This window comes from Capronia coronata (genome assembly GCF_000585585.1).
Source record: "Capronia coronata CBS 617.96 chromosome Unknown acBCG-supercont1.5, whole genome shotgun sequence".
Taxonomy (NCBI): domain Eukaryota; kingdom Fungi; phylum Ascomycota; class Eurotiomycetes; order Chaetothyriales; family Herpotrichiellaceae; genus Capronia; species Capronia coronata.
The window spans coordinates 1,372,578-1,397,271 of NW_006912897.1; the positions used below are offsets into that span (position 1 = coordinate 1,372,578).

The window sequence follows — 24,694 nt, forward strand, 5'->3', positions numbered from 1 at the left end:
GACAGTTCGTTGGTAGACCTTGACATATATTGTGGCTCTGTAGACCGTGAGGTGTTGATGTCCATGGATGGATTGCACAGTAGATACTTCTATAGTACCAGTGCAGTGGGTTGAGGGGCGCCAGCAAGGCTGCCAGCTGGCGCCGCTTTTAGGTATCTCAACGTTGGTAGTACGTACTATAGCAAAGTCAACCCTCAACCAGGGGGCGCTGACTCCTATCTATTTGTTTACTGTTCAAAGTCAAAGAAGTCGGACTATCAGCTTCTTCACGATGGTACATGATGAGGTCTGAAATGGAAATGCTTCCTCTGTCGAACGAGTGGTTTCAGAATGCTGCAATTTGAGATGCCTTCCCGTGATCTTCTACAGAGTATAGATCAGAGATAGTCGAATCGTCTCCGTAAGAATGACTTGATGGCAAGGATGGTGACAGACAGAGAAGCTCGCTCGGCTAAGCGGCAGCGACAAGGCATGACAGGTACATACATACCTTAGGTAGGTACCGCTTGACCGGTCATCTGAAGCTGTCAGAAGTGAAGTCGCTGCCTCATGTGCCTACCTGTACCCAAGATACAGACAGATAAAGATGTGGCTTGGACCTCCACATGGGAGCACCTGGATATGCCTGGGACTGCCCACTGACGCAAACAGTATGAATAATAATTTAGGCTCATTTAGGAGGCCCTAGGCGGTCGCGATACCTAAACGTGCCTGGTGCCTGTGCCTGTACCGGTGCCTGAGCGGGTGCCTGAATCCAGCAAAACCCATTGTCTCAGCTCTTCCTGCGGCGCTGATCGCACCAACCCCTCTGCGAGTGAGGTACCTTGTACCACTGCAGTACCTGACCCAACTTACTCGGTTCATGCACAGATCTTGAGGAGGATGAGGGCTGGCGTCTCGGTGCAGACGGATTGATTGGCCGAGCTGCGAAATGCCTGGTTATCATGTGCACAGCGGGTTCTGCTGTCAGCAAAAGTAGGGTCGCTCACGCGCCGAGAGCTGGTGCTAGACATGTATGGTAGTGAGTAGACGGGCCGGACGGACATGGGCTGCAAGGGAGCAACATTGAGGCGGTCGAGTTATCGACGCAGGGAAGTATGAGCGAGGGTGACACATGTGGCACTGCTCGCAACATGCTGGCGGTCAGGTAGGTTCGCTGCGAGAAGTTGCGCCAGCGAACTGACAGGCGAGCGAAGTCGACAGAGATGCAGGTTAAGCAATGATAATGATGGGGTTGAAGCACGAAACAAGGCGAGATGATGTGTTGGTTGCAGCGATTGATGTCACGCGTTTCGCCGCCGAGCATTGGTAAAGGACCAGATCGCGAATCGCGACACTTGACGGCGAACAACAGTTTGACGGGTTGCTAAAGGCCCTGGTGGTGTGTGCTGAAGGTAGTCGCTTTCGGAGTTTGGGCTCTTTTGACTGGCTCCAGGCTTGCAGCTCGCGGATCTTGCAAGGGGATCGCAGGGATGGTACGAGTCTGGCGGCCGCTCTTGTTTGTTAGCAACCCTGCCCCCTAAGCCCCTCGGTTAGTGCGGGTGCCGCTGCACATCAATGCTGGGCAGCAAGCATCCTGCAGCCTGGGGCCCTTGGGCCTTTAGGTCTGACCGATGCCCTCGACGACTACAGTCAGTAGTCAGTGCACGCTGCACCACCTGTTTCGAGTGACTGGTCTCCGTGCTCAAGCGCCTTACGGTGCCTTTTTCGTACCTTGGAGGCCTAGGGAGTTGCTGCACCCCTCTTAGCCTGGACGTGTTGGTCCAATCAACCCTGTGCTTCCAGTCCGTTAGCCTCCTCCTGGGCCCTGAGAGCCTAAGAGCCTGCTGCGGGCTCCAACGCGGGTGCGAGCGACATGCGCTGTAAGGAGCCTTGGCCACTGCTACTTACAGGTACCTACTCGTGCCTTTTTCAAGGACCGTTCCTCCATGATGCCCCTCTTTGAGGCTGGCTGTTCCCTTCAACGCACCACTACAACCACCTACGTTACTGCCAAACACTGGCAGCGCTCTGACTGCGATATGCAGTGCCTGGACCTTGGACCCTTCCGTCCTTGCACCGGGCGCAGCGCTACTAACAGCATTATTACCGCACATGCACCCCATCGTCCGAAACACTCAATAATGATACTATTAACTCTGTGCCCATCCCTTTTTGCATTCACGGAGTCATCGTCATCTACATCTATTTGCTACCTCGTCCGTCGAGCTCTTCCCTCTTCTTTTGTCTATATTATATTAAGGTATAGTACTGCGTACTACCGTACTGTTCTCACACTGACCTGTCGTGGGCGTCGCCGATGATATCAAGGGCAGGCTGCCACTGCATCACAATTCCTCCGGAGCCCTCCCGCTTCACACACCGCTCGGCCCTTCACTTTTAGCCTGGCGTTCTCGTCATCTGCCTCCTCGTATCCACATCCAACCTACTTGCGTAGGCCTATTACTACCGCTGTGTACCATGTTATGCACTGGGCTTCGCCTTGCCACTTACCGATAGACTTGTCTACGGCGTCCTGTTCGAGATCCCACGCCTCGAGTGTCTGAGTCGTCAACTCGAAGGAGTCGTCAACAGTCTCAGAACTCGTCCATCTTCTCTCTTCCCGCTAGTTACCGCTCAAACCTCTTGGGCGTGTGCTCCCGGCTCGCCGGCTACGTCGATCGCATGGATCACATTGTGTAAACGTGCGCAGCCTCCAAGTTCCTGAACCATTCTTCATTCGGAGCCCCTAGTCTTATCACCGCCTTCCTCCCCTCCGCCCGCGTCCGTTGCCACCATCCGACATTTCATCAGGCCCTTTCCAAGTTCAACGTTTGCGAAACTATCTCGTGAACATCGCATTGTCACCATCATCCAAGAAAAAGTCGCTCCGGATGCGCCTCAATCTGGGGGCCGAAACGCCGCCGTCACTGGGATCCTTGATCGTCGCATAGCCTGACGCCAACCCCGCGATGGCTGCGATATCCAATCTCGTCGTGAACGAGGCAGTCCCACCGAAAGACCGTATGGAAGAGTTGGACACTCCGACAACTCCTCGAGCAGGTCGTCACCCGCCAACACTCACGGACGACGTGAATGGGGCGACTGCGGATAAGAACCCTAATGCGCATTCCCATAATGCGCAGTCTTCAAGTGAAGTCACTGACGCGGATGGAGTGAGCCGTCATCAAGAGCCTCACCAGGACGGCAGAAGTCAAGACCAGACGGAATCTAGCATGATGGATGTTGATGTTGATGACGATGACCACGATAACGACAACGACAACGACCAACCGGGCACTGACAACGAGGGCGAACAGGGAGATCCGGACTCAGCCTCCCGGAAAAAGAAGGGACAACGGTTCTTCTGCACGGGATACCCTCCTTGCAATCTCAGTTTTACGAGAAGCGAGCATCTGGCTCGCCATATCAGAAAACACACGGGTGAACGGCCGTTCCAATGCCATTGCAACCGAAGGTTCTCACGACTGGATAATCTGCGACAGCATGCCCAAACGGTTCACGTTAATGAGGAGATCCCTACCGATTCTCTCGCCGCCACTGGTACCCGGTTTCAGCGACAAATCCGTACTGACCGTGTCAGACCCTCCGGTCGTCCTCGCACAGGCACCACAGGCAGTGCCGGAGGACATAGTCGAGGACACAGTCGAAATCTTTCGGCTTCAAGTGTCGGGTCGACCTCTTCCAACTACAGCATGGTTACGGAAGCGAAGAGGCGACCGCCGCCGCTCCTCATGGCCACTGATAGTTCCTCCAGGTCCAGCTTGGGCCTCGACCCGCCACAGACACCCCCAGCACAATATCGTGGCTACGGTCCGAATTCTCCTGGCGGCATGAGCACGCCAACATCTGCCAATTTTTCGGCCACCCCTGGCAGTCCCGGCTTCGTCTCGTCCCTGGGCTCGCCAGTCTCCACGAGTTCTAGGTCTGGGGGTTTCTTCGGTTCAAGACCCGCCGTACGTAGGCTGTCGGTCCCGTCAGGCCCCAATCCGTACCAGAATCAATACCCTCCTGGATATCCGGTCTCTTATCCAAATCAGATGGGTCCTCCCAGCTCTTATGGTTCATCAAATCCGAGCGTATTCGCCAGCCCTATCTCAACAACTTTTCCGATTGCACCTGGTGACCAGGTCCCGCCTGGGGATGATTGGCGCAGGCGGACGTGGCATCCGTCTACATTCACTGCCAATTTCAACTATGGCCGTCCAGCAACCAGCGGTCTGACATATTCGCAAACCCCAGATGCCCCGCAGCCTGCGCACGCTCAGTATGCCACCGCCGCCGCGGGTCAAGCTCCTAGGCTCCCGGGTATCGAGAGCTTCGATCACGTCCAGCATCGATCATATACACCACCTCGGCGGCAGTTAAGCCCAATGCAGGTTGAGATGTCGGGCGACGCACAATTAACATCGCCCTCCAGCAAGGACCGTCGTGCTCGTTCTGGACATGCTTCGTGGGACGGTTCACGCCCCAGCCAATATCCAGAACACGACCTTCATGGGGAGGGAAGCCAGGCTGCAGCAGCCTGGAGCCAGCAGACTATCCATGAGCTCCAAAACATGGGCGACCGACGGCATGCCGCACAGAGACATATGGACATGGGCCCGCCTCCCTCAGTAACTCCTTCTCAGCAACAACAAATAGCGCGCGAGGCACTAGAGGCACAATCTGGCCATAAACACTCCAAACGACAAGGCTGGTATAATGGTCCCTACCCGCCTGCTCGAACGTCACCGGAAGATTCCAGCAGCAGTGATGGCGTCCCCACCCCAGGTATGACGGCGGTCGAAGTGCATCCCATGATCATGCACAGCAACGGCTATATGGAACCACATCATGCAGCATTGCCCCCGGATGGGCAGCAAAATGTGAGTTTGTACTCGGCCTGACGAGTCTTTTGCGACGGAGGCCTGTGCTGATATCTCGATTAGGTCTGTCTTGCCCCGTCTCCCTACATAGGGGCGACCCGTCATCAACACTCGGCGTCCTTTGGTGGCCGTAGTAGCGGTGGCGAGATGAACCGTTTGGAAGCTCTGGTGGCTGTGGCGACAAGCGAGGAGAACAGCGTCCGATGATCGACGAAGACGAGGCAGCCGGGTCGAATACAGCGATGCGACTACCCAACTGGCCATTTTCGATTCGATCTACGAGACATGTGCACATCCTCATCACGGGTCCAAGCGAAGGAGCAATACTTCGAGACGCAGCACCTCTCCTTGGATTCTTTGACGACTTGCATTGAGAGATACCCTTATCAACTCTTGTTTTGGTTGCATTCGATTTGTGTGTTCACGCTTTTTGGATTTGTTGGATGCATGCTTACGGCTCACGACTTTTGCTTTGAAACGCAAGCGGGCGTTGGGATTGTGGGATCGGTTGTCTGAGCGGATCATGAAATACCCACATTGAGTTCACGAGCCGTGTGGTTTTATGAGAGGACAGCTCCAGTTGGTGTTGGATTGTTGTCTTTTCTCGGATGCTCGCTTCTCATCTCTCGCCGTCCGCCTCCCAGCGATCAGGCTCTCGAGCATTAGGCTTTGGGCAGTCTTGGTTCGCTTGGTGATGGCGACTGAGGCTTTCTGCCGATTTGATTCTATTGACGTTGGCACATATTCTGCTGCCTGCTCGTGCGACTAATGACTATTCTTGTAACGACTTGCCTTTATAGAACGCTGTTGCTGTTGTTTCCCTATGAACTCGGGACGTCCTGTCGTAGGCTGTAGGTATGGTGCTGTCTTTCTGCTACACGTGTGAGAACCTTGGTAGATGGCTGGCTGGTGCCATTGATGTGTTCTGACTCGAAGCTGCTTGTGAGGTTAAATGCTCGACAGTAAAATTCCGCGTTTGTAGACGACGACGATTGACGAGTCCGTCCCCAGCAGCGCCTCGTCGGACGGTTCCTTTTGCTGTCCATCTCTCAGAAACCTCCTTTGTCCGTGTCCAACGTAGACTGCTCAGGCAATCTCGGCCGAGGGCCACTGAGGTCAGGTAGGCAAATCCACCTTACCATCAATGCCGCTCTGCAAATACGCTGGTAGACTGTGCCACGCTTTTTTTGCAGGGCCGCTTGTACACCACAATGACAGGTATGCATCTCAATGTTCACCCCATGGGTGGCTCGTGCCATATCCGGGATATTGAACTGCAAGAGTCCCCTCCTGCCCTGCCAGCAATGGCAATCAGAACCAGACACACGCTTGGTGTGTACACAGCATGCCGTGAATGGTCCTTTTCATTAAACTTCCGCCATGGCCACCGCGTGCTGTAGGTACCCGGTCGATTTGGAACAACATCATCTCAGAGCAGATGCCGCCAACCTCGAAGAAGTGGACCAGCGCCCTGTTGTTATTGACAGATTGCGGGAAGAGCAAACATTGTCGTCGTCTCCTTCCGAGCCTGATTTCAGGACTTGGTCCACCTCTTGCAGCAAATGTTGCCTTCAGAGGTCGAGATCCACGAAGCTGCCCTGCAACGAAGAGGGGAGATGATGCAGGATCGACCATGGGATAGGCTGGGACGGTTTCTTGAGTTACACAGATATGGGAACACAGATATGGGATGTCTGCGATAGCTGCAGGTTTCGTCTTCAGATACCCGTTGCCACGTGTGTATCTACTTTCCCTTTCTCTCGTGGCGTCAGTCGATGAGCGATTACCAGTCCACAGTAAAACATCCCAATGACCTGTCGTCCATTGGATTGCTGGTCGAGAATGGGCCCGAACCTGACAGGCTGGGAGCTGCAGAAGTCGAGCACGAGGGATGAGGATAGGACAAAAGACGGCCTGTAGCAAGCCGGTGCCAGACTGGACCCGGAAATGAAGGCCATGCGGATGGAGTCACCAACAGTGAAGTTCAAGTTGCACCCGCATCTGGAGGGAGCCTGGAAAAGGCGCAGGCAGAAAAGCAGGCAGGCAGGTGCGAGCCTTGTCAATCGCGGTTTAACGACCTGTTATTTCCTTCATAACTCGTTTTGCGCCCTGCATTCCTTCATCTTCTTCTCTCACGCTCTCTTCACTCTCTCTCTGACTCCTCATCACTCCTCCAGTCAATCAGGCACAAGATCAGTGGATCTATCTGGTCAAGCACTCAAGAGCAGAGATTCTGCCACAGACACTCTTTGTTCACCACCAGTGCCTTTCTACCTTCCCTCAGACAAACCAACAAAGGCAAGATACAAACAACTGAAGGGATCACATTGTTGGGGGACTCAGGAGTGTTGTCACCATGAGACTCTTGCAAGCTGCCCTCCTGGTGGGAGCGGTGGCAGGAGCTTGCGAAGGTGCTATCTTGCCCATCAGACACGCCTCTCCTACAGCACAGTAAGTGACAGACTATTGGGAGCTCATAACATCTCACAAAGACAGTGAGATGTGTCTTTGTGGTTTGCTGACATGTCCTCTCCAGGGCTACTCCAGCATGCTCCCCTGTCACGATCTACGGCACAGTCACAATCACAGAGGTGGTTGCCTATGCTCCACCAACTATCACCATCCTCCAGCAAGACCCTTCTTCACAGGCGAAGTACATGGCCTCAGTCGACACTGATTACGTCATGGAGCAGAGCCAGCTGGCCCCGGTCTCGAATTCGAAAGACACCCGCATTCCGGTCTTCACTCAATCGGTCTTCGTCTCTGGCTATGAAGCTACCGAGGTCGCTTATGGAAACTCTGTCTTCTACTTGTCCGACCCCCCTTCCTACACTGGCTCCAGCTACACACCAGAACCATCTATCCTGGCTGAGGTGATTACCGTGACTGTGTTGCCATTCTCCAAGGCTGCGACGACCGCTGAGCACGATGTCGAAACAAGCAGCAATGGTCCCTCGGCGTTCGCGAGTCCCTCCAGCGGCTGGAACATCACATACTCGAATTCATCCATTCTAGGAACTGGCACAGGTGGCTATCCTACTGTGGGCACTGGAGCAGCCGGGTCTTCCATCCTAGCAAATGGAACGGGAGCATCGGGCCCTCGCTCGAGTTATGGTGCTGTCTCCACGGTCACGTTGACAAACATTGTTCACACCATCACTCAGAGCGTCACTGTCAATGCCACGTCTGCTCCAGCATCCGGGTATATTCCGCCCAACTACGGATATGGCTCATCGAAGTCTTCAGAAGATCATGATAATGTGGAGAAGAGACAGACTTGCGTGTGGATTACTGCTACCATTGATGGTCAAGAGGTTGGCTGGTGTAACAATTGGGACGGGAGTAGGACCCTGACTTACACTTCTTGGGAAACTACCAGTAAGCAGCCCAAATTTGCGCCACGTCTGGGAAAGATATTGACAGGAGAATAGCGACTCCTACCTACATTCCCGGCATCGGGACCATTGCAGTCGCGGGCACCACTCCAAGCGGCTCTGCGGAGCCCACCTTGACGATTGAGACATCAACGCCAGCGCTAACCCAGTCCTCGCCATCAGCAAGTGCAAGTGCTTGCGGCCAAGTCGGTCCATTTGAGATTGGAGTGAGTGGCTGTGATACATTAACCTTTGAACCTGGCTTACATTACATAGTTTGACGACCTCCCAGCATTCTCTCCAGTTGACAACAATACTGCGGACTTTCCTCCGGTCTTCAATCCTTACGATCACTTTTTCTGGGGTGATGGATGGGCGTATGTACCACCGCCAAATGAGCCCTACCCACCTCAGTCAGGAGATCGACTCGCTCAATTTATCCCTTCGCTTGCCAACAACGACACCGGCTCCCCAGATGCAGGTCTCATTCCACCCAGCTCATTTGGCTGCGGCCCTCGCAACTATGACAATCGATACTGGTTTACCGCGCGCTCGGCCTATGTGGGCTGCGACAACGGTGGTCAGAACTCCAGCTCGGCCTGTGACTTTGTTGCAACTTCCTATCAATGGGACAATACCTCGGCCAGTGAGGTGTTGGTTGCAACTCAACATTTCAAGATTCCACCGTGTCCGGACTTCAAGAATTGCCAACTCACGAAGATCACTTTCAACTACTTGTTTTACAAGATGACGACTCTGAGTTTCTACGCCAATGTGCATGGCAGAGTCAGTATCTTCTGGCTTGACAGCTTGGACCTGAACTGGTACAACAACACTTGCGCAGCTGGACTGACTCGCATTTCGTCTCGGAAGATTCGACTTTGATCGGCGGTCACTGAACACGAGGTGAAACACCGCACCGAGCGGTTGGCGACATCGTCCTGTCGTCGTTGAGAAGGGGCTGAACTTAAGTAGTAGCTTGGGCTGGAGGTAGAGCGCTTGGTGATATGTCATTTCATGGATGAGGAGTTCAAACTACTCCCACATAACAAAAGCATGATACAATGTTAGCGACAATTGGGGCTCAATGGAGAAGAATCGAATAGTCAGCACAGAAGATGACAGATCGAGTCGATCATCAAGCCGCCACGTCGAGACGAGTGCCTTGAAATAAAAATACAATTGCTTTGAAACATTTTCTGTTTGGGTGAAAGACTCCGGTGTCTATGCATAACTGGGTGTTGTGCTTTGTTCTTAGGCTGACAATCTAGTGTCGAGGGAGGAGAGAGAGGTCCCCGAGGCTGGTCCTACAAGAAAAGCCGCAGACCAAGAAGCACGGTTTGAGAAACATGAGGGTATCATTTCGTCGTCCGTCGTCGTCTCCAGACGCCCATCCAAGAAAAGAAGGATGAGCAGTACATGACCCGACCTGTCTGACTGAGGTACGTAACTATTATATACCTAGGTCTAACTTTGAAGGTCTGTGAGCAATACTCAGCAAGCAAAGGGCTCAGGTGAGGTCAAAGTATTCTAGTAAGACATTCACGCCTAGCCAGGCCCGGAACTCCAAACGCAATGCAAAGACCCATCCCACCCGAACCGAACGGACAGTTTTTGGAAGCAAAGCGCTGGCGAGGGACATATCAACCAAATCCAGGGAAGCCAGCAAAAGGATTTCCTCCAGCACCACCACCACCACCGCCTGGGAATCCTCCTCCACTGAACTTGAACTGTCTCTGGCCACCGCCACCTCTGGAGCCGCCGCCGCCGCCGCCCGGGAAACCTCCTTGCTGGAAGAAGAACTGCTGACCGCCCTGTCCGAAGGGACCACCACCTTGCTGGAACGGACTGCCGCCCTGCTGGTTGGCCAAGGGATCGTTCGGGTCGTCACCTTGGTCGAATCTGGCCTTGAGTTCCGGGTCGCTGAGGACCTCGTAGGCCTCGTTGATGGCGGCCATTTTCTTCTCGGCCTCTTCCTTGGGGACGCCCTTGGCGGCAGCCTTGTCGGGGTGGAAGTTCTTGGTGGCGGTGCGGTATGCTTTCTTGATGGTGCGCTCGTCGGCGTCGCGCGACACGCCGAGCACCTTGTAGTAGTCTTTCGTCTTGCTGCGCTTCAAGGCGGTCTGGGCCTCCTGCAGCTTCTGGTTGATCGTGGCTTGCGCGTCGGGGTGGTTCTCTCGCGCGGTGTTGAGCGTGGCCACGGCCGCGTCGAAGTTGTCGTTCTCCATGTGTTTCTGGGCCTGGTACAGCAGTGCGTGCAGCGAGGTCGGGTTCAACCTGAGGACTTCGGGACAGTACTTTGTGGCTTTGTTCAGGTTGTTCATGGACATGTACGCTTCGCACGTCTTCTCCAGCAACCTCGTGTAGAGTTCCGAGGGGGCTTTGGCATGGATGATCCCACTTGTTCGATGTGCGTCGATGTTGGCCTTCAACTCGGACAGCAGGCCCGGGTCGTCTTCCGTGCCTTTGCCTGTGAGGATCTTGCTGGCCGAGTTGAATTGTCGTTTGTCCATCAACCCCTGAACCTTCTCGATCTGTTTTGAGATCGCCTTCTCTTCCCGGAAGAGCGCCTTGCAAGGTTTCGAGTCCGGGTCGGAATGCAAGCATTTCTTGACCTGCGTCAGTCCACGCTCGGTGTCCCCCAAGCTGTAGAACATCATCGCCGAGATCTGAAGATGCGGATCACTGAGGCCCGGATGGATCTGCAGTACGTGGGCGAGGTCGTTGAGGCCTTCCTGCACCTCGCCCCGCTCGAACCGACACCGCGCACGCAACTGGCGCAGCGATGCTGCCGTGCCGGCCGTCATGATTGCAATCCCGGCCTGGTTGATGCATGTCTCCCAGTCTCCTTTCTTCTCCGCCTCCGACGCGAGGTAAGCCGCGCCCTCTGCTTCCTCGAGTTGTGCCAGATCCGCGGTCGCTCGTGCCCCCAACGCGGCATAATCCTGTCTTGCGCCAGCCCAATCCCCGTTTCTCGCTCTGATTTTGGCCCTCTGCACCAACGCCCCTTCGAATCCTGGCCGGATCTTCAAAACTTTGTCGAAATCCTCGCTTGCTTGTGCGTTCCTGCCCAGCGACAATTGCGTCACTCCGCGGTGGAATAGCGTCAGGTAGTCGGCGGGATCTTTCGACACGGCTGCGTCGAAGTATGCGAGGGCTTCGCTGTTGGCGCCTCGAGCACGGGCTGCTTTGCCGGACGCGACTAAGGAAGAGACCGTGGCATCGGAGGGGATTTGGACGGCGTCGGCCGCGCAGAGGGTTGCGAGAGTGACTCCCAGGACAGCGGCCAGGAGTCCTAGCCGGCGTAGGTTGAGCATCATCTTTGCATGCTGTCTGAGATTATCTGAGGTCGTCTTCGAACGAATGAAGATCCAGTGGGAAGATCTAGAAAATAATGAATGGCCGGGGAGTGGATGATTGTAGCTTCAAGCAGGTAACGAGTGGTGGTTCAACTGCTACGCAGTAAGTGTTGTCGCTTTGGAGACTGGTCGTGGAATGCAATGGACCAGTCGACAGATTGTCCTTTTGTTGCCACGGCCTCCAAATGCGGTGCGGCTTCATTCTTTGCGGGTCAAAAGTGATGTCGGGAATAAGCCAATCACGTGTTTATGGCCGCTTTATTTGATCGTCTCTTCCTGCTACAGAGTACGGTCCGCCATCTTTCCAACGCATAAGCCTACTGTGAGACTGGAAGACTGGGCTTCTATTTTCCTAAGGCACCTAGTGTACTCGAGTCATTCATTAATAGCACCTTTCCGTAGATCGAGCATCAGGCCGGTGGACGATTCCAAATAGATCACGTGATTTGTATTAAAGCAGCGTCATAATAACCGACTCCCCCAGACCCTATCGGTGGGGAAGCATCGTTATTGGCCAGGCTTTTCACGACACGTCTATCTCGATACCCGTAGATACCTTCTACATAGTACATGAAATCCCTTGAAAGATCGACCTCCCGCCCTACCAGTACATACTCACTCCATCGGGAACGGTTTGCGACCTGGGGTCGTCGCTATCCTCGTACTTCTCTCTATCCAACAGGAGCCCTGCATCATTCCGAAACAATGACCTGATAGGCGATGGCATGGGTCTACAAAACATGCCGTCCGCAGTTGAGGGCATGTCAGTCCTCCAAGATGGATCGCCACACCGGTCCAGGAAGGCATCGGTCAAGGTCCTCAATCGAAACATCGGCCAGGTCGTGCTGGGCAACCTGCTCTTCGATACCTGGTACTACTCGCCCTACCCGGACAGTATCATCCTAGGGCCAGACTACCAACCACACGCGGGCAAACACGTCGGTTCAGCCGCCGACCTGAGAAACGGAGCCGCTCGTACCAGCTTGCTGAACAGTCTCGACCCGATGTGCCGGCGGCTATATGTCTGCCCGCGCTGTTTTCGCTACACGCCCAGTGAGCGCGACTACGTGCAGCATCTACAGCATCATCAAGAAAGGCATGACCGGGGCCTGGAGATGCAACCCGTGCCGGACTCGGCGGTCAAAGTGTACGATTGGGAGGGTTATGCGGTCTGGGAAATCGACGGCGAGAAGGAGAAGCTCTATTGTCAGAATCTGTCGCTGTTTGGGAAATTGTTTCTCGAGCAGAAGAGTGTCTTCTTCGATACGGCCGGGTTTAAGTACTATGTCCTAACTCACACCCCGACTAGCCCGTCACCGCCGGCGATGAAAGGCCGAGGAAGGAAACGGAGCTCGTCGGTCTTTGACGACGACATCTTATACGAATCCCATGTTCTTGGCTTCTTCTCCAAGGAGAATTTGTCCTGGGATTCGAATAATCTGGCCTGCATCCTCATCTTCCCGCCCTTCCAACATCGGCAACTGGGTCAGTTGCTCATGGCAGTTTCCTACAAGCTGAGTGGATGGGAGTGGGAAGGAGGTGTGATCGGCGGCCCTGAGAAGCCTCTCAGTGCCATGGGCCGTCGAAGCTACATGAGGTTCTGGTCCGAACGTATTGCTCGGTTTATGATGGGCCAGACAGCAGATGCCGATGCAAAACGGGTATTCCACAGTTCCAGGAAGAGGACCATCCACCCCAAAAAGGAGGAACTGACCGTCAAGGAAATTGGCGAGCGAACGGGCATGCTAGGAGAAGACGTTGCGGCTGCCTTGATGGAGATGGGAGTCTGCCAGCTAGTGACCCCGAAGCGGAAGAAGAAGACCTCGACCGAACTGAACGGGACCACAACCCACGGTGACTCGGAATCGGATGAGTTGGCTACAATGATGATTCAAAGATCCAAGATAGTGGAATGGGCGGAGAAACACGGTGTGGACTTGATAAGCCCAGTGCCCGAGCAGGGATTTCGGGGCGAGTGGGCACTCAGCGACCTGGAAAACAATTCGGGCAACGGCGGCGAGCATGACAATGACAGTGCTACCACATGACAACACCCTAGGCGAGAATCCTAGCTCACTGTCGAGTTTGTGCTGCCTGGTGAAATGAGAATTGGGTTTGGATCACAGTAGTGCTCTATATCGTCGACATAGCGTATCACGGCTGCGAGAACATTTCCGGGCGACAATCCTGTCTCGGTTTTCTCCAGACGTCACCCAGCTCAAAGGAGGTTTGGGAGAAGTTAGTCGAGCGGAACGTACGACAACCGGCCCTTGCAATTGCTGAGAAGGGTTTGGTTCAAGTGACCGAAGATTTCTGTTTGACGATCCGTTTCCGAATCGGTGCATCAGTTCGGATCCTCTCCAAAGCATAGTGTGACGGGATTTGTTCCGCGACGGTTGGTTAAGAGGTCCAAGACATAAGGTAGACACATCGTTGCCGCTTCGGAAGTACGTAGTATGACCCGGTATGCCAGTACTATGGGAGCCGCGATACTTGGTACATACGGAGCAAGGCCCACCCGTGACCGCTGATGATCGCCGGCAGGGGTCGTGATCTGCTGCATTTCTCTTCAAAAGGAGTCCTGGAGCCATCTCATCCATGTCGAGAGCAGAAGACACCGACATTATCGACTTTTCAGATTCGCACTTAGGACGGGAGGTCGGTTCTCCGTTCGCCTACAAGTCAAAGCATTTCGCCCCGAGAGTCAGAGTCCGCAGTCAGTAGTGAGTACGTACTCGTCTGATGAAGTTGTCGATGGTGCCTGAAGTTCATCGTTCTGAAGGCCAATTGAAGGCCGGATCCGCGACCGTCCGGATACCGGCGAATCTGTTAGCGCAAGGTAGTGATTTGCCCGTTCCCCTGCATATCGCTCCCCCTTCTCCTGTAGCGACTTGTCAGACAACGTCAAGGATCCGGGGCCACGGTATTGAAGGGAGCGAAGCTATGTTGGGTATCGTTTGCTGCAGGAACAGTTGGTTAACCTTGCAAGCATGATCCAACCTTTTCGGAAGAGACTTGCAGATTTTTCTTCCCCCGGAATAATGAATGACCTTGGCCTAGAAGCGCGAACTGATTTACGTACTAGGTGAATCACCGCTCTATAGAGCTCGAGTGGACAACACGCGTCAACAGTGATTGACCTAGCACGCAAACACATGCATGGAGGCTCAGGGGAACTGTAAGACATCGCGTTCAGATGCCCAGTAGCACCATCAGTAGTGTTGTTGACGCGTTCTCATAGCGTGTGAGGATCCAGGTCGAGCGGCTGAGGAGAGTGGAAGCCCGCAACACACAGCCCCGCCAGATGGAAAAGGAAAAAGGAGTCGAAGATCATGATCGACTTGATCCGGAAATGCTGACCCAAGTCAAACGCTCTCTTCCAAGCCCGACTTCCATTGCGTCTGTTACACTCTGTCTCGTGCGCACTGGTTCCAAGTTGGAATGATCCCCATGTCAATGACGGTGATGAGGGTGACGGCGGTTTCTAATGGTGCTTCACATGTCGATTCGGCTCAAGTACCGTGACAGGCCTTTGAAGTATAGAGGGACAGCAACGCCGGACAATTTTTGCCATTAGTGCTGAACTAGCCTAAGGCTATTTGCCGTTCGGTTGGGTCGAGGGACCAGGGGTAAACAACTATACGCAAGCCGAGTGGTCAGCTTTTAGCAGTCCAATAGGTAGGGACCGTAGGGGAACGGTAGGGTAGCTGTAGCGTGCCGAAGCTGCGGCCGCCCAGCTACGGGGGATACGGATTTGTGGAGTTGGCTGCGCTTTGGTTCAGGGCTGAATCGAGTCCAGCCAGGGGCCCTTGTTTGGTCTGTTCAGAACGCTGATGGCGGGGAGATAGTGGTAATTGATGTGCCGTGATACTTCGTCTCTTCCGTGGAGGAACAGACACTGTGTCGAGTGAGTGAGTGGTCATCACAGTGAGTGAGGGCGAAGAGAAAGGAGGCAGGACGGATGCGGGAGGACAAGGCAGGGCAAACATGGATACGGAGGTGGCGAGGAGTCGAGATGAAAGAATGTCGAGTTGTATCACAGTATGTTGATTGCAGGTTGATGAAATAGTATGTTGAGCATGGTGTGTGCAAAGGAGCCTCAGCCTGCGGTCGAGGGAACAGACTGCGGTAGTAGATTTCCCTCTTCCTGCGGTGATACTACAACGCAGGCAGAGAGACCTCATCACTGTCACCACTACTACTGCACTCCGTACTCCCGCAGATACCTAACACAGTAGGACATCACAATAGTAAACAACTAGTTCTGTGGTACCTCCGATCAGAACAGAAAGAAACCCTTGACTCGATGCGATACAGTATCCTTCCTGTTCAACATCCCTGTCCGGACACAGTACGTACGGATAGCACCTCTGCACCTCTGCACCTCTGCTACTTCTCCTGCTACCGTCCTTCTTCAAATTCCCCATCTTCATCTCCACCACACTTGTCATCTAGCATTCGGTTACTAGCTTCGACGTGGTGTCTCCTCCAGCTCTTTTATTACTGTGTTGCTCATCCTCCTTCACTACTAGATACTCCCACTCCCAGACAGTCAACCTCGCACGGATCTCCCTCCTCCAGGCCATATCACTCCATCGGCTGCCACCGTCCACTCGAGCTCTTCCTCTTCGATTCAAGCAATACTCCCACAGCACTGACCTTCGGAATACCCTGTCCTTGAAACCTCTGGCGTCATTGTGCACGAAGCCCAGCTGCAGTCGAGACTGCTTTGCCATTTGACAGCGGTCATCAAATTTCAATCGTGGCATGGTCCCCACTCGAATCAATACGTACATGGATCATCGCTCCGTCCCGAACACCAGTACACACTTTTGATCTCGTGGTCTACGCACGGTTCACGAAGTTGTTTGATTCTGCCTCGACGCTCGATCCTCATAGGTTTCACGATCTCACGCGTTGTTGACAAATTCCCCGAGTCGTAAACAACAAGGCGTTGATCAGGGTGCTGCCAATCCTGGGGACGCGAAGACAAGAGTAGGAACTCGCAAGTCCAATCCTCTCTACTCGCGAATCCATTCACACCACCGACCTCATGCGGTTGTAACCAACTCTTGGAGAACAGCAACCACACAACATGGATAACACACAATACGCAGACGGAGATGGCAGTTCCCAGGGAGCCGCCTATCCCTGGGTTCTGGAGCATTTGTTGGCATATCCAGGCACTTACGAGATCCCATTACGGACCATGTACACACTCAACGCAACAACCCAGAACCAACAACCGTCTCCGAAGTTACCTCCGTCTACTGCTGTCCCCGGCAATGCATTTCCTCGATCATCCCAAGAAGCTCTTGATGAGCAGCAAAACATGAACACAGCCACCGCAGCCGCTCAATTACGAGCAAATCTCATGACCCATATCTCCCAACTACCTTCGCAGCCCACCTCTCTGCCTCCGAGTTTCATCACCAGCTTTGTCCGACGCTGTTTCCCACCGGAGCTCGACCAGGTCGACTTTCCCCAAGCGCTGACCGCCATGGATTATCTTAAGGACCTTGAAGTCAGACGCCGACGCGAGGTGGTCGCAGCCTTCGAGAAATTGGGTATAGACAGAGAGGATATTGGCTATCGAGACAAATTGGCCCGCAAATACCCCGGTGTGCTGAAGTGGGTGACCGATATCGAGGAGCGAGAGCGCAAGGTCCAACAATTGTACACCCATGTGTACCTCGGCTTAAGACGATGGACAATGACCAATGAACTTTCCCTGACACCTTTCAACAAGGCGAACTGCATTGCAATGCTCAATACCCTTTATCCACCGATCAACATTCGCTCGAAGCAGCAGTTTGTACCACCTACGGCACATTTGACTCCGGAGATTCTGTCCAAACAACGCGAACAGTTCTTCCTCTACCTCAAAGGCGTTGAACGGAAAGGCCCGGAGGCCCTGTCGACTCTAATGGCTGCCAGCAAGCGAGAAGACGATCCCACCGGATGGAAAGGCCTCCGGGAGACGCTGGACAACTATCTTCGCATGGCAAACAGTATTATTGAGGAATGTAATGAAATCACTGGCCGTGGCCTTTCTCCCACCACCGCATCTTTCAATCTCACCGACTCGGAAGAGGAAGGTCGGCGGAAGGTAGATTCCGCAATTTCGTTCGGGTCTACAGCTTCGTCCAACCGCAACTCTGGTCAGAGTCACGCCACAAGACCCAGTACCAGCAGCAGCTTCAGCACCGCAAGCCTCAGTTATAGCCGTCAAGTGTCAAAGGAGAAACAGTTGCCGGAGAAGCCACTTCCCCCGCCCAAGGATGACGATGTCACGGTGACGCAAAAGTCGTCCGGGTCGACCCTGGAACGTATTGCGCGAGAACTTCGAAAAATGAAGAGCCGCAACAACATCAAAGACGACCAACGCCCTCGGACAGTCTCAAACCAGTCCGCGGATTCGTCGGTAATGGACGGTTCTGGACCACCTCCGCCGGCTCCCGCTAAGGACCGTAGCTTGAAGCTCAAACGCAGTCTTCGGAGGATGAGATCGAATACCAATCTTTTGGATGGCAGCGCCTTCCGCCCATCCAGCCGCGGTAGTGAACCCAATACCCCAACATTACCCTCATTTGACGCAGAGGAGATGAAACGAAAGAGACAGGAATGGGAGTCTCAACAGAAGTCGACGGATTAAGGCACTGGTGTGCAGATCAGCCTTTGATAGCCCACTTTGTTCTAACGGCCGATGTGTATTTGACACGGATTGGATTTGGATTTTCAGGCGTACGGTCGCGGCTACTGCTACCGCAAGAAGACATCAAGGGACTCAGCGACTGGTTATGACATGGCACGGAAAAGGGCATGAGCACAGGAATTGTATTGTTTTCGGGGCCTGGCGAAGACTGTGCAATATTGGCATCAGGAATGTGAGGCTCTCACGAGCAAAAGTATGATTACAGGCAGGGAGAATCGACAAGACAGAGTCGACCAAGTCAATGAACTTACGGATTACAAACACGTACCATTCCTCCTAGGCGAATTAAACAGCTCTCATCGTCGAAGACATAACACAATACGTATAGGGATTCGGGCACCCTACTTGGACATGCTGGGCTGGTGGTCGTGCTGTATTTGAGTCTCATGTGTTAGTGTGTCGGAGTTGACAGCCACAGGTTTCTTACCTGATTAGTACCTCACACTCTAGCACTGTTTACAACAGAATACGTACAACTTGAACCCACCTCTTCTATTCCACCTTTCCAGACTTCAGTACTATTAAAAGTTCAACCTCAACAAGTTCTCCTTCCCAGTCACCCCCTGCAGCTCTCTGATCTCACATAGCAGAGCTGTGAAGGTTGTTACTCTCACCTTTGACGACCAACTCGCAGAATCTCGTTGTGTGTGCGTGCCAGCCACTGGCAGTCAAAAACCACAAGCGCCATCCATCATGGACGAAACAACGACGAACCCGCGCGGGATCCCGTCCTTCCCCTTCATGACCAACGTGAGCGACTACGTCAAGTCGATCGACGACGTCGAGCCCACGCTGCAGCGCTTCCAAGAGATGGTGTCGAAATACACATTCATGCAACAGAACGTGGAGCGGCGCGCAGCCGGCCTGAAAGAGAAACTGCCTGACATGAAGCGGACGCTGGAAGTGGTCAAGTTTCTCAAGAAGAAGAGAAAGAATGTTGGTTCTGGTGGCCACGAAGGAGACGAAGGAGACGAAGCAGAAGAAGAAGAAGAAGACGAAGAAGAAGGAGAAGGCTTAGCAGGAGGAGGAGTTTCTTCTGGTCAAATCGAAACCACATTCAGTCTGCAAGATACTTTGTACGCAAAAGCCAAGATCCGGCCCGCGTCCATCGACGAGGTCTATCTCTGGCTCGGGGCGAACGTCATGGTCGCGTATCCCCTCGACGAGGCGGAGGAGCTGTTGCAGACGAAACTGGATAAAGCGAGGGAAAGCCTGGCCGCGGCCGAGGAGGATTTGGAGTTTCTGAGGATCCAGATCACGACTCTCGAGGTCGCGATTGCTAGGGTCCATAATTGGGATGTTGGCGAGAAGCGGAAGTTGAGGGCTCAAGGGAAACTTAAGGACCATGGGCCTGGTGAGAAGGAGAAGGAGAAGGAATGAATGATTGGCACGCTGGAGAAGCACATGAGACAGAGACACTGAACGATGGGGTTTGGGGACAGCATACTGTGCATTCGCTCTTACGCAGGGTACGGCCAGATACTTACGCTGGACTTGAAATGATACGCAGGGCACGATGTTTGTGGACAGACATTCGCGACAGTGTGTGATTCCACACGAAGCACCGACCGGCCTTCAGCAGAAGGAGAGGAATACTTGGACTTGGACTTGGACTTGGACTTGGACTTGGACTTGGATTTGGGATTGTCTCGAAGAGAAAAAGAGTATCATATCATCATCAGAGATGCTAACGACGGGATGTCTCCCCCAAGGATCTCTCTACTCGTGCTACACTCCTGCGACAATCTCATTCATCCAACGAGGTCCGATACTCCAACTTGAAATCGCCATGGACTGTATCATCCCTGCGATAATCGCCATGCTCCCAGGTCGGCCAGGCTAGCTGCGAAGAACCAGCAAGACCTTGAGATGACAACCCTCAATCTACTTGTCAGGACCACCAACTACTGTTTCGAAAAAGAAAAATCTGGTTCAATAAAGGAAAAGCTGAACGAGGCCGGACTCAAGTCACCTTCCTTCTCCCTCCGCCTCCATTTTCCCCGGGGGCTCTGACGTCAACTGGAAGTACCACTGCATGTCATGAGACAGGAAGAGATCCATTCAAGTTCGAGAACACAAAAGGAGAAAAGAGGGAGAAAAATGGGCTCTTCCTGCCCGAGTGAGGATCAGAAAATAGGAAGGACCAGATCTCTGTTGGCGGGCTGGCCGGATTCATTTGATCTCATACTCGAAGTTGTCAGCGAATGCACCTAATGTTCCAGGGGATGTCATGAGGCAGCGAAGCAACTCGAACCTGACACCATCCCTACGTCTCCTTTTTGGCGGTGGACTCTGTCTTGTCCTGTCCTTTAGATGACGATGACGTGCGGAACCATGATCAGGGAGTAGCATCAGACAACTACTTACAAAAATTGGCGCAGGCCATGAATGCTGCAAAGGTTCGAATAGACATTAGTATCTGCTTCCCGTGAGGGATTGTTTGTTCATTATCATTACGGCTCTTTAATCTCTCCATGTACCTCATCCGCGATCACCACCCAGGTAAACATACAGCCATGCCAAAGTGATTGGGCTATTGCTGCTTCTGATGTTCGCGGACCCGATGCGCTCTTCATTATGGTCCATAGCAACAGTGGATCATCATATGGTGGTCAACGTCCAACCCCTTGTGACCACCCTCATCTTGATCTCACAAAATCATAAGGCGCAGTGTGGTGGTATCATTCGTAACCTCATTAATCATACAATGCCTCCTATAGGCCTTATGCAGGCCACCCATCTGTCGGAGCATTTCAACAAAAAGAACCACTCAGGGTCTCCTGTCCGACCCAGGCGTGTTCAGTATTAGCCATTCTCAAGCAAGTGCTGGATCGAAGCGTTGTCACCATGGTCTGGTGGCACATTGATGTCGGCTGGTAAGTCTCCAGTGTTTCGGCTTTGATTCTCGGCAGGCGGGAGTTCGAAGAGGCATCCCAGCCCCTTACGGTCGGGTCTCATCGGCTTGATTGTCTCATTCGATGACGAGTCGTGGTGGTCAGGACCAGTAAAATGTTTGTGGAAGACAGTGTCAGAACCTTCTCCCTCAGGTTCCCTGCTGGCCAGGCTTCGGTCTGGAGACAGAGGCCGAGCCTCATGAGTCCGCGCTGGCGGTGTGGGAGAACTAAAGCTCCGAGCCTTGCGGGTCGTTCGTGGGGCCCCGATATCCTCTCTCTGTTGCCTCGAGTCTGGCCTAACAATACGTTCACTTTCGCCGAACCGTCCACCACGTTGCGGCAATCCACGCTGCTGTTCGTCGACCTGGTCTGTACTGAGACTGCTGCTGCGTGACCTCCGTCTCTCCTCCGTCTCTCGCAGCATCTCACCAGGGCCTTTAACAATGGCACCCCCAACTGCAAGCATGATTGCGACACTGAACTTGCCCCAGAGAAATAAAGAAGTGCCCCAACCGGGTTTGGGTGCTTGATTTGGTTGTACCGGCGCATCGGGTAATGCTGTATCGTGCTTTGTTTCGCTGCCACCACGCTCAGTCGCTGGACTTGAAGGCTCCTTTGCATTTGAGTTCCCCGCTTCAGTCGATGAATTTCTGTCACGCTGGAGCGAACAGTAACGGTCAGCAATGCTTTCGCCGTCATATCTATCCCAATCCCAAGCACGTTGCTGAGGACGAGGACGCCGATGGCCAATGAACAGTCCAAGTACCCACCAACTCAACTTCCCAAAAGTTGCCCAGTTCGACCGCCATGCATTGGCGATGACCCGGCGGGCTAGTGCAAGCGGATCTCGCTTGAACGTCTGTATGTATGAAGTGTACCTGGACAAAGTCGCATAGACGGTCTGAATGGTCAAGGCGGCAAGCGGTCTTGCGCCTACGTTGCGTTGTTGGAGCATTTCCAATGGATTGCGACCTTTCTTGACACCTCGTCTCCAGGAAGGAGATTGCCTAGGTCGAGACGAGGCGGCTTCCACTTTCTGTTTGATCGTGGAACTTGGAGTCAACATCGGACGAGTAACAGGGTCAAGTGCCACCACATCGCAACTGATCACCTCCTTTCCTTGTGTCGACTGGTCAGAAGCCGAACTTGCTTTTCGACGCTTCCGTGGGTTCGATGGAGGGAGGTCATCTGTAGAACAGCCTGGTGATTGAGGGGCAACTAGCCCAAGCGTGAAATCTTTTGAGAAAAGCGGACGTGGAATTTCGACATGTTCCTCGAGTGCCTGAAAGACTCTCTCACACTTTGACGGAGTCTGGTCGAACTCTGATAGCATCTGCAGGGTGTGAGAGCCACTGGCATCATCATTGTGGCAATTATGGCCAATCTGCTCATCGTGCCTGTCATCGATATCTGCCGGCATGGCGTCCTGGATTCCAAGGCCCCAAGAACCCAGTCTTGGATGGGCGTCTTCGTCGTCGTGGACTTCTGTCGCTGCTTCCATGTGAGAAGGCTGGGTTGACGTATCCAGCTGTGCGCATTGGCTCTGGTCGGGTCGACCGTCTGAAGGCTCCTTAAGTACTTCTCGACAGTATAGTCCACGATCGGCGGTGAAGACTTCGTCTAGGCTCTGAAACGCATGGGCCACCGAATCGGGAGTGGTATGAGAAAGCTCGAATGGTTGCACCTCAACAACACTTTCCATTCTCCTCTGTGGGGCGGGAGGAGATTCCCATTGTGGCATATAAGGCAGGCCGCAGTCAAACATGACAGATGTCGGTCGTTTTGGCGAAGCAATGGGGGATGTCGAAGGAAGATTGCCATTTTCAGCGGTGAACGTGGGCAGCAGAAGCGGCTTCAACTGAGTAGACCCCGGCATGAACTTGCGAGGTCTTCTCTTGGATGGTTGCCTTGCAGGCATCTGCGGTCTGACTTCGGGCTGAGAATGACTGATGGGGCCGATTGGGGGACTATTGCTGGCACAGGAAGCCAGTGTTGACCGTCTGGAGCTGGTTCCGTCCGTAAGTTGAGAGGACGACTCCCCCGTGCCGGAGTCAATTGACTGGACATCATCCGGAGCCAACCCATGGTTGTTGACAATGCAGCTGGAGCTGGATCCCAGCGGGGATGATGTAACACTCGCTGGGAAATAGTCGGAAGCCGGCAGGGCTGGTGAGATGAGGACTGACTGAGGCCGGCTCAGTGGCGTGTGTGCTCCAGGCGATGAGGGCAGCCGTGGAATGATCATGGACATGGGACGTGCACTCCGTCGTCTTGGAGTGGGAAGTTCAAATTGATGGTGCATCTTCGTGGGTGACAGAACCAGCAGTTGCGTCAAGACCTCGTTGCGCTTCATCATATCCCTATTGGTGATCTCGAGGCTGGACTTTTCTTCTTCCAGCTTTTCGGTTTTGGCCCTCAACACCTCCAACGTAGATTGCTCGAGTTGCTTTTCCTGCCGGTCGTACTCCAGATCCAGGATCACCGTCTGTTTGTGCTCCACTTCATCCTCTAGATCCTTAATCCTCCGCTTCAATCTCAGCTCGATTTCTGTGGACCGCTCGACGGTCTGTTGCAATTCCAGCTCAAAGGACGATTTCAAGGCTTCCATGTCTTTCCTGAGTCTGTCGTTCTCCTCTTTCGCCTTGCGGAGCTTCTCTTTCCAGGGAACGTTAGTTGTGGGAGAGTACATAGCATCCTTGACCAATTGCAGTTCATTTTCAATGTGTTCAATGTACTCTTCCGAGTTGAAACGGGGTTTGCTATGAGATGAGATACGCCGAGAACCACTTCGCGTCGAGCGGTAGTATGGAGACTCTCTGCTTGGTGAAGGTCGATGCAGGTTGATGGAAACCTCTCTAAGACCCATGGCGGCTGGGGAGGCCCTGCAAGGATCAGTGACCGAAGGCGATGGGACGTCGCTAGATGCGTCGTGATACACCGAGGGTGTATTAGATCCCGCTGTGATGCCGACTCGCTTGTCTGGCGCGTCCTGGAATACCGGGATAGGCGCTCTTCTCTGAATACCACGGATACGATAGGCGCCCGAGTTTGTAATTTCATTCAAGATACTCGATCTAGGCGAGGTGCTGATGAGGTCGGAAGCCCTCTCTAAGTCAATGCCATTCTCTTCACGCTTCGTCATCCGAGGTACAGAAAAGTAGGAAGTATCGTTCTCGGCGGATCGAATCAAGTGTGGAAACGGAACTGTCATGCTATTAACAGAAAGCCTCTGGGCGGGAAATCTGGCATTTCGAGTCTGTAGAATCCTCTGTTGACGAGTATGGGGGACTGATTTCGGCGTCGCGTGGGCGGAACTCGGAGGTTGGTCTCGAAGGATCAGAACGGTAGTCGATCTCGAACGCGTGTGGATAGTGTTGACCGGGGAGAGAGGATGGGCATGGGCGTCATCCATCGTTCAAGTGCTCAGGAATTATGTTGTCAAGGATGTCCCTGACCGACAGTATGGTTCGAACAGGGCAAGGCA

General features: G+C 53.6%; 7 protein-coding genes across 7 annotated transcripts; 5 read left to right on the forward strand and 2 right to left on the reverse strand.

Annotated features, from left to right (window-relative positions):
* Positions 1 to 2,951: 2,951 nt before the first annotated feature.
* A1O1_06160 (uncharacterized protein) lies at positions 2,952 to 5,075 on the forward strand (the record flags this gene model as incomplete). Its single annotated transcript, XM_007727040.1, has 2 exons — positions 2,952 to 4,868; positions 4,932 to 5,075. 2 exons carry the CDS (start codon positions 2,952 to 2,954, stop codon positions 5,073 to 5,075), a joined length of 2,061 nt encoding a protein of 686 aa, XP_007725230.1.
* Positions 5,076 to 7,224: 2,149 nt separating this feature from the next.
* Positions 7,225 to 9,127, forward strand: A1O1_06161 (uncharacterized protein; the record flags this gene model as incomplete). Its single annotated transcript, XM_007727041.1, has 4 exons — positions 7,225 to 7,319; positions 7,405 to 8,246; positions 8,300 to 8,469; positions 8,519 to 9,127. 4 exons carry the CDS (start codon positions 7,225 to 7,227, stop codon positions 9,125 to 9,127), a joined length of 1,716 nt encoding a protein of 571 aa, XP_007725231.1.
* Positions 9,128 to 9,885: 758 nt separating this feature from the next.
* Positions 9,886 to 11,562, reverse strand: A1O1_06162 (DnaJ like subfamily C member 3; the record flags this gene model as incomplete). Its single annotated transcript, XM_007727042.1, has 1 exon — positions 9,886 to 11,562. One exon carries the CDS (start codon positions 11,560 to 11,562, stop codon positions 9,886 to 9,888), a length of 1,677 nt encoding a protein of 558 aa, XP_007725232.1.
* Positions 11,563 to 12,341: 779 nt separating this feature from the next.
* Positions 12,342 to 13,649, forward strand: A1O1_06163 (uncharacterized protein; the record flags this gene model as incomplete). The annotated part of the gene is made up of 1 exon (XM_007727043.1): positions 12,342 to 13,649. The coding sequence occupies one exon, from the start codon at positions 12,342 to 12,344 to the stop codon at positions 13,647 to 13,649; it is 1,308 nt and encodes a 435-aa protein (XP_007725233.1).
* A 3,047-nt stretch (positions 13,650 to 16,696) lies between these two features.
* Positions 16,697 to 18,256, forward strand: A1O1_06164 (uncharacterized protein; the record flags this gene model as incomplete). Its single annotated transcript, XM_007727044.1, has 1 exon — positions 16,697 to 18,256. One exon carries the CDS (start codon positions 16,697 to 16,699, stop codon positions 18,254 to 18,256), a length of 1,560 nt encoding a protein of 519 aa, XP_007725234.1.
* Positions 18,257 to 19,009: 753 nt separating this feature from the next.
* A1O1_06165 (uncharacterized protein) lies at positions 19,010 to 19,696 on the forward strand (the record flags this gene model as incomplete). The annotated part of the gene is made up of 1 exon (XM_007727045.1): positions 19,010 to 19,696. The coding sequence occupies one exon, from the start codon at positions 19,010 to 19,012 to the stop codon at positions 19,694 to 19,696; it is 687 nt and encodes a 228-aa protein (XP_007725235.1).
* A 1,425-nt stretch (positions 19,697 to 21,121) lies between these two features.
* Positions 21,122 to 24,622, reverse strand: A1O1_06166 (uncharacterized protein; the record flags this gene model as incomplete). The annotated part of the gene is made up of 1 exon (XM_007727046.1): positions 21,122 to 24,622. The coding sequence occupies one exon, from the start codon at positions 24,620 to 24,622 to the stop codon at positions 21,122 to 21,124; it is 3,501 nt and encodes a 1,166-aa protein (XP_007725236.1).
* Between the last annotated feature and the right edge of the window lie 72 nt (positions 24,623 to 24,694).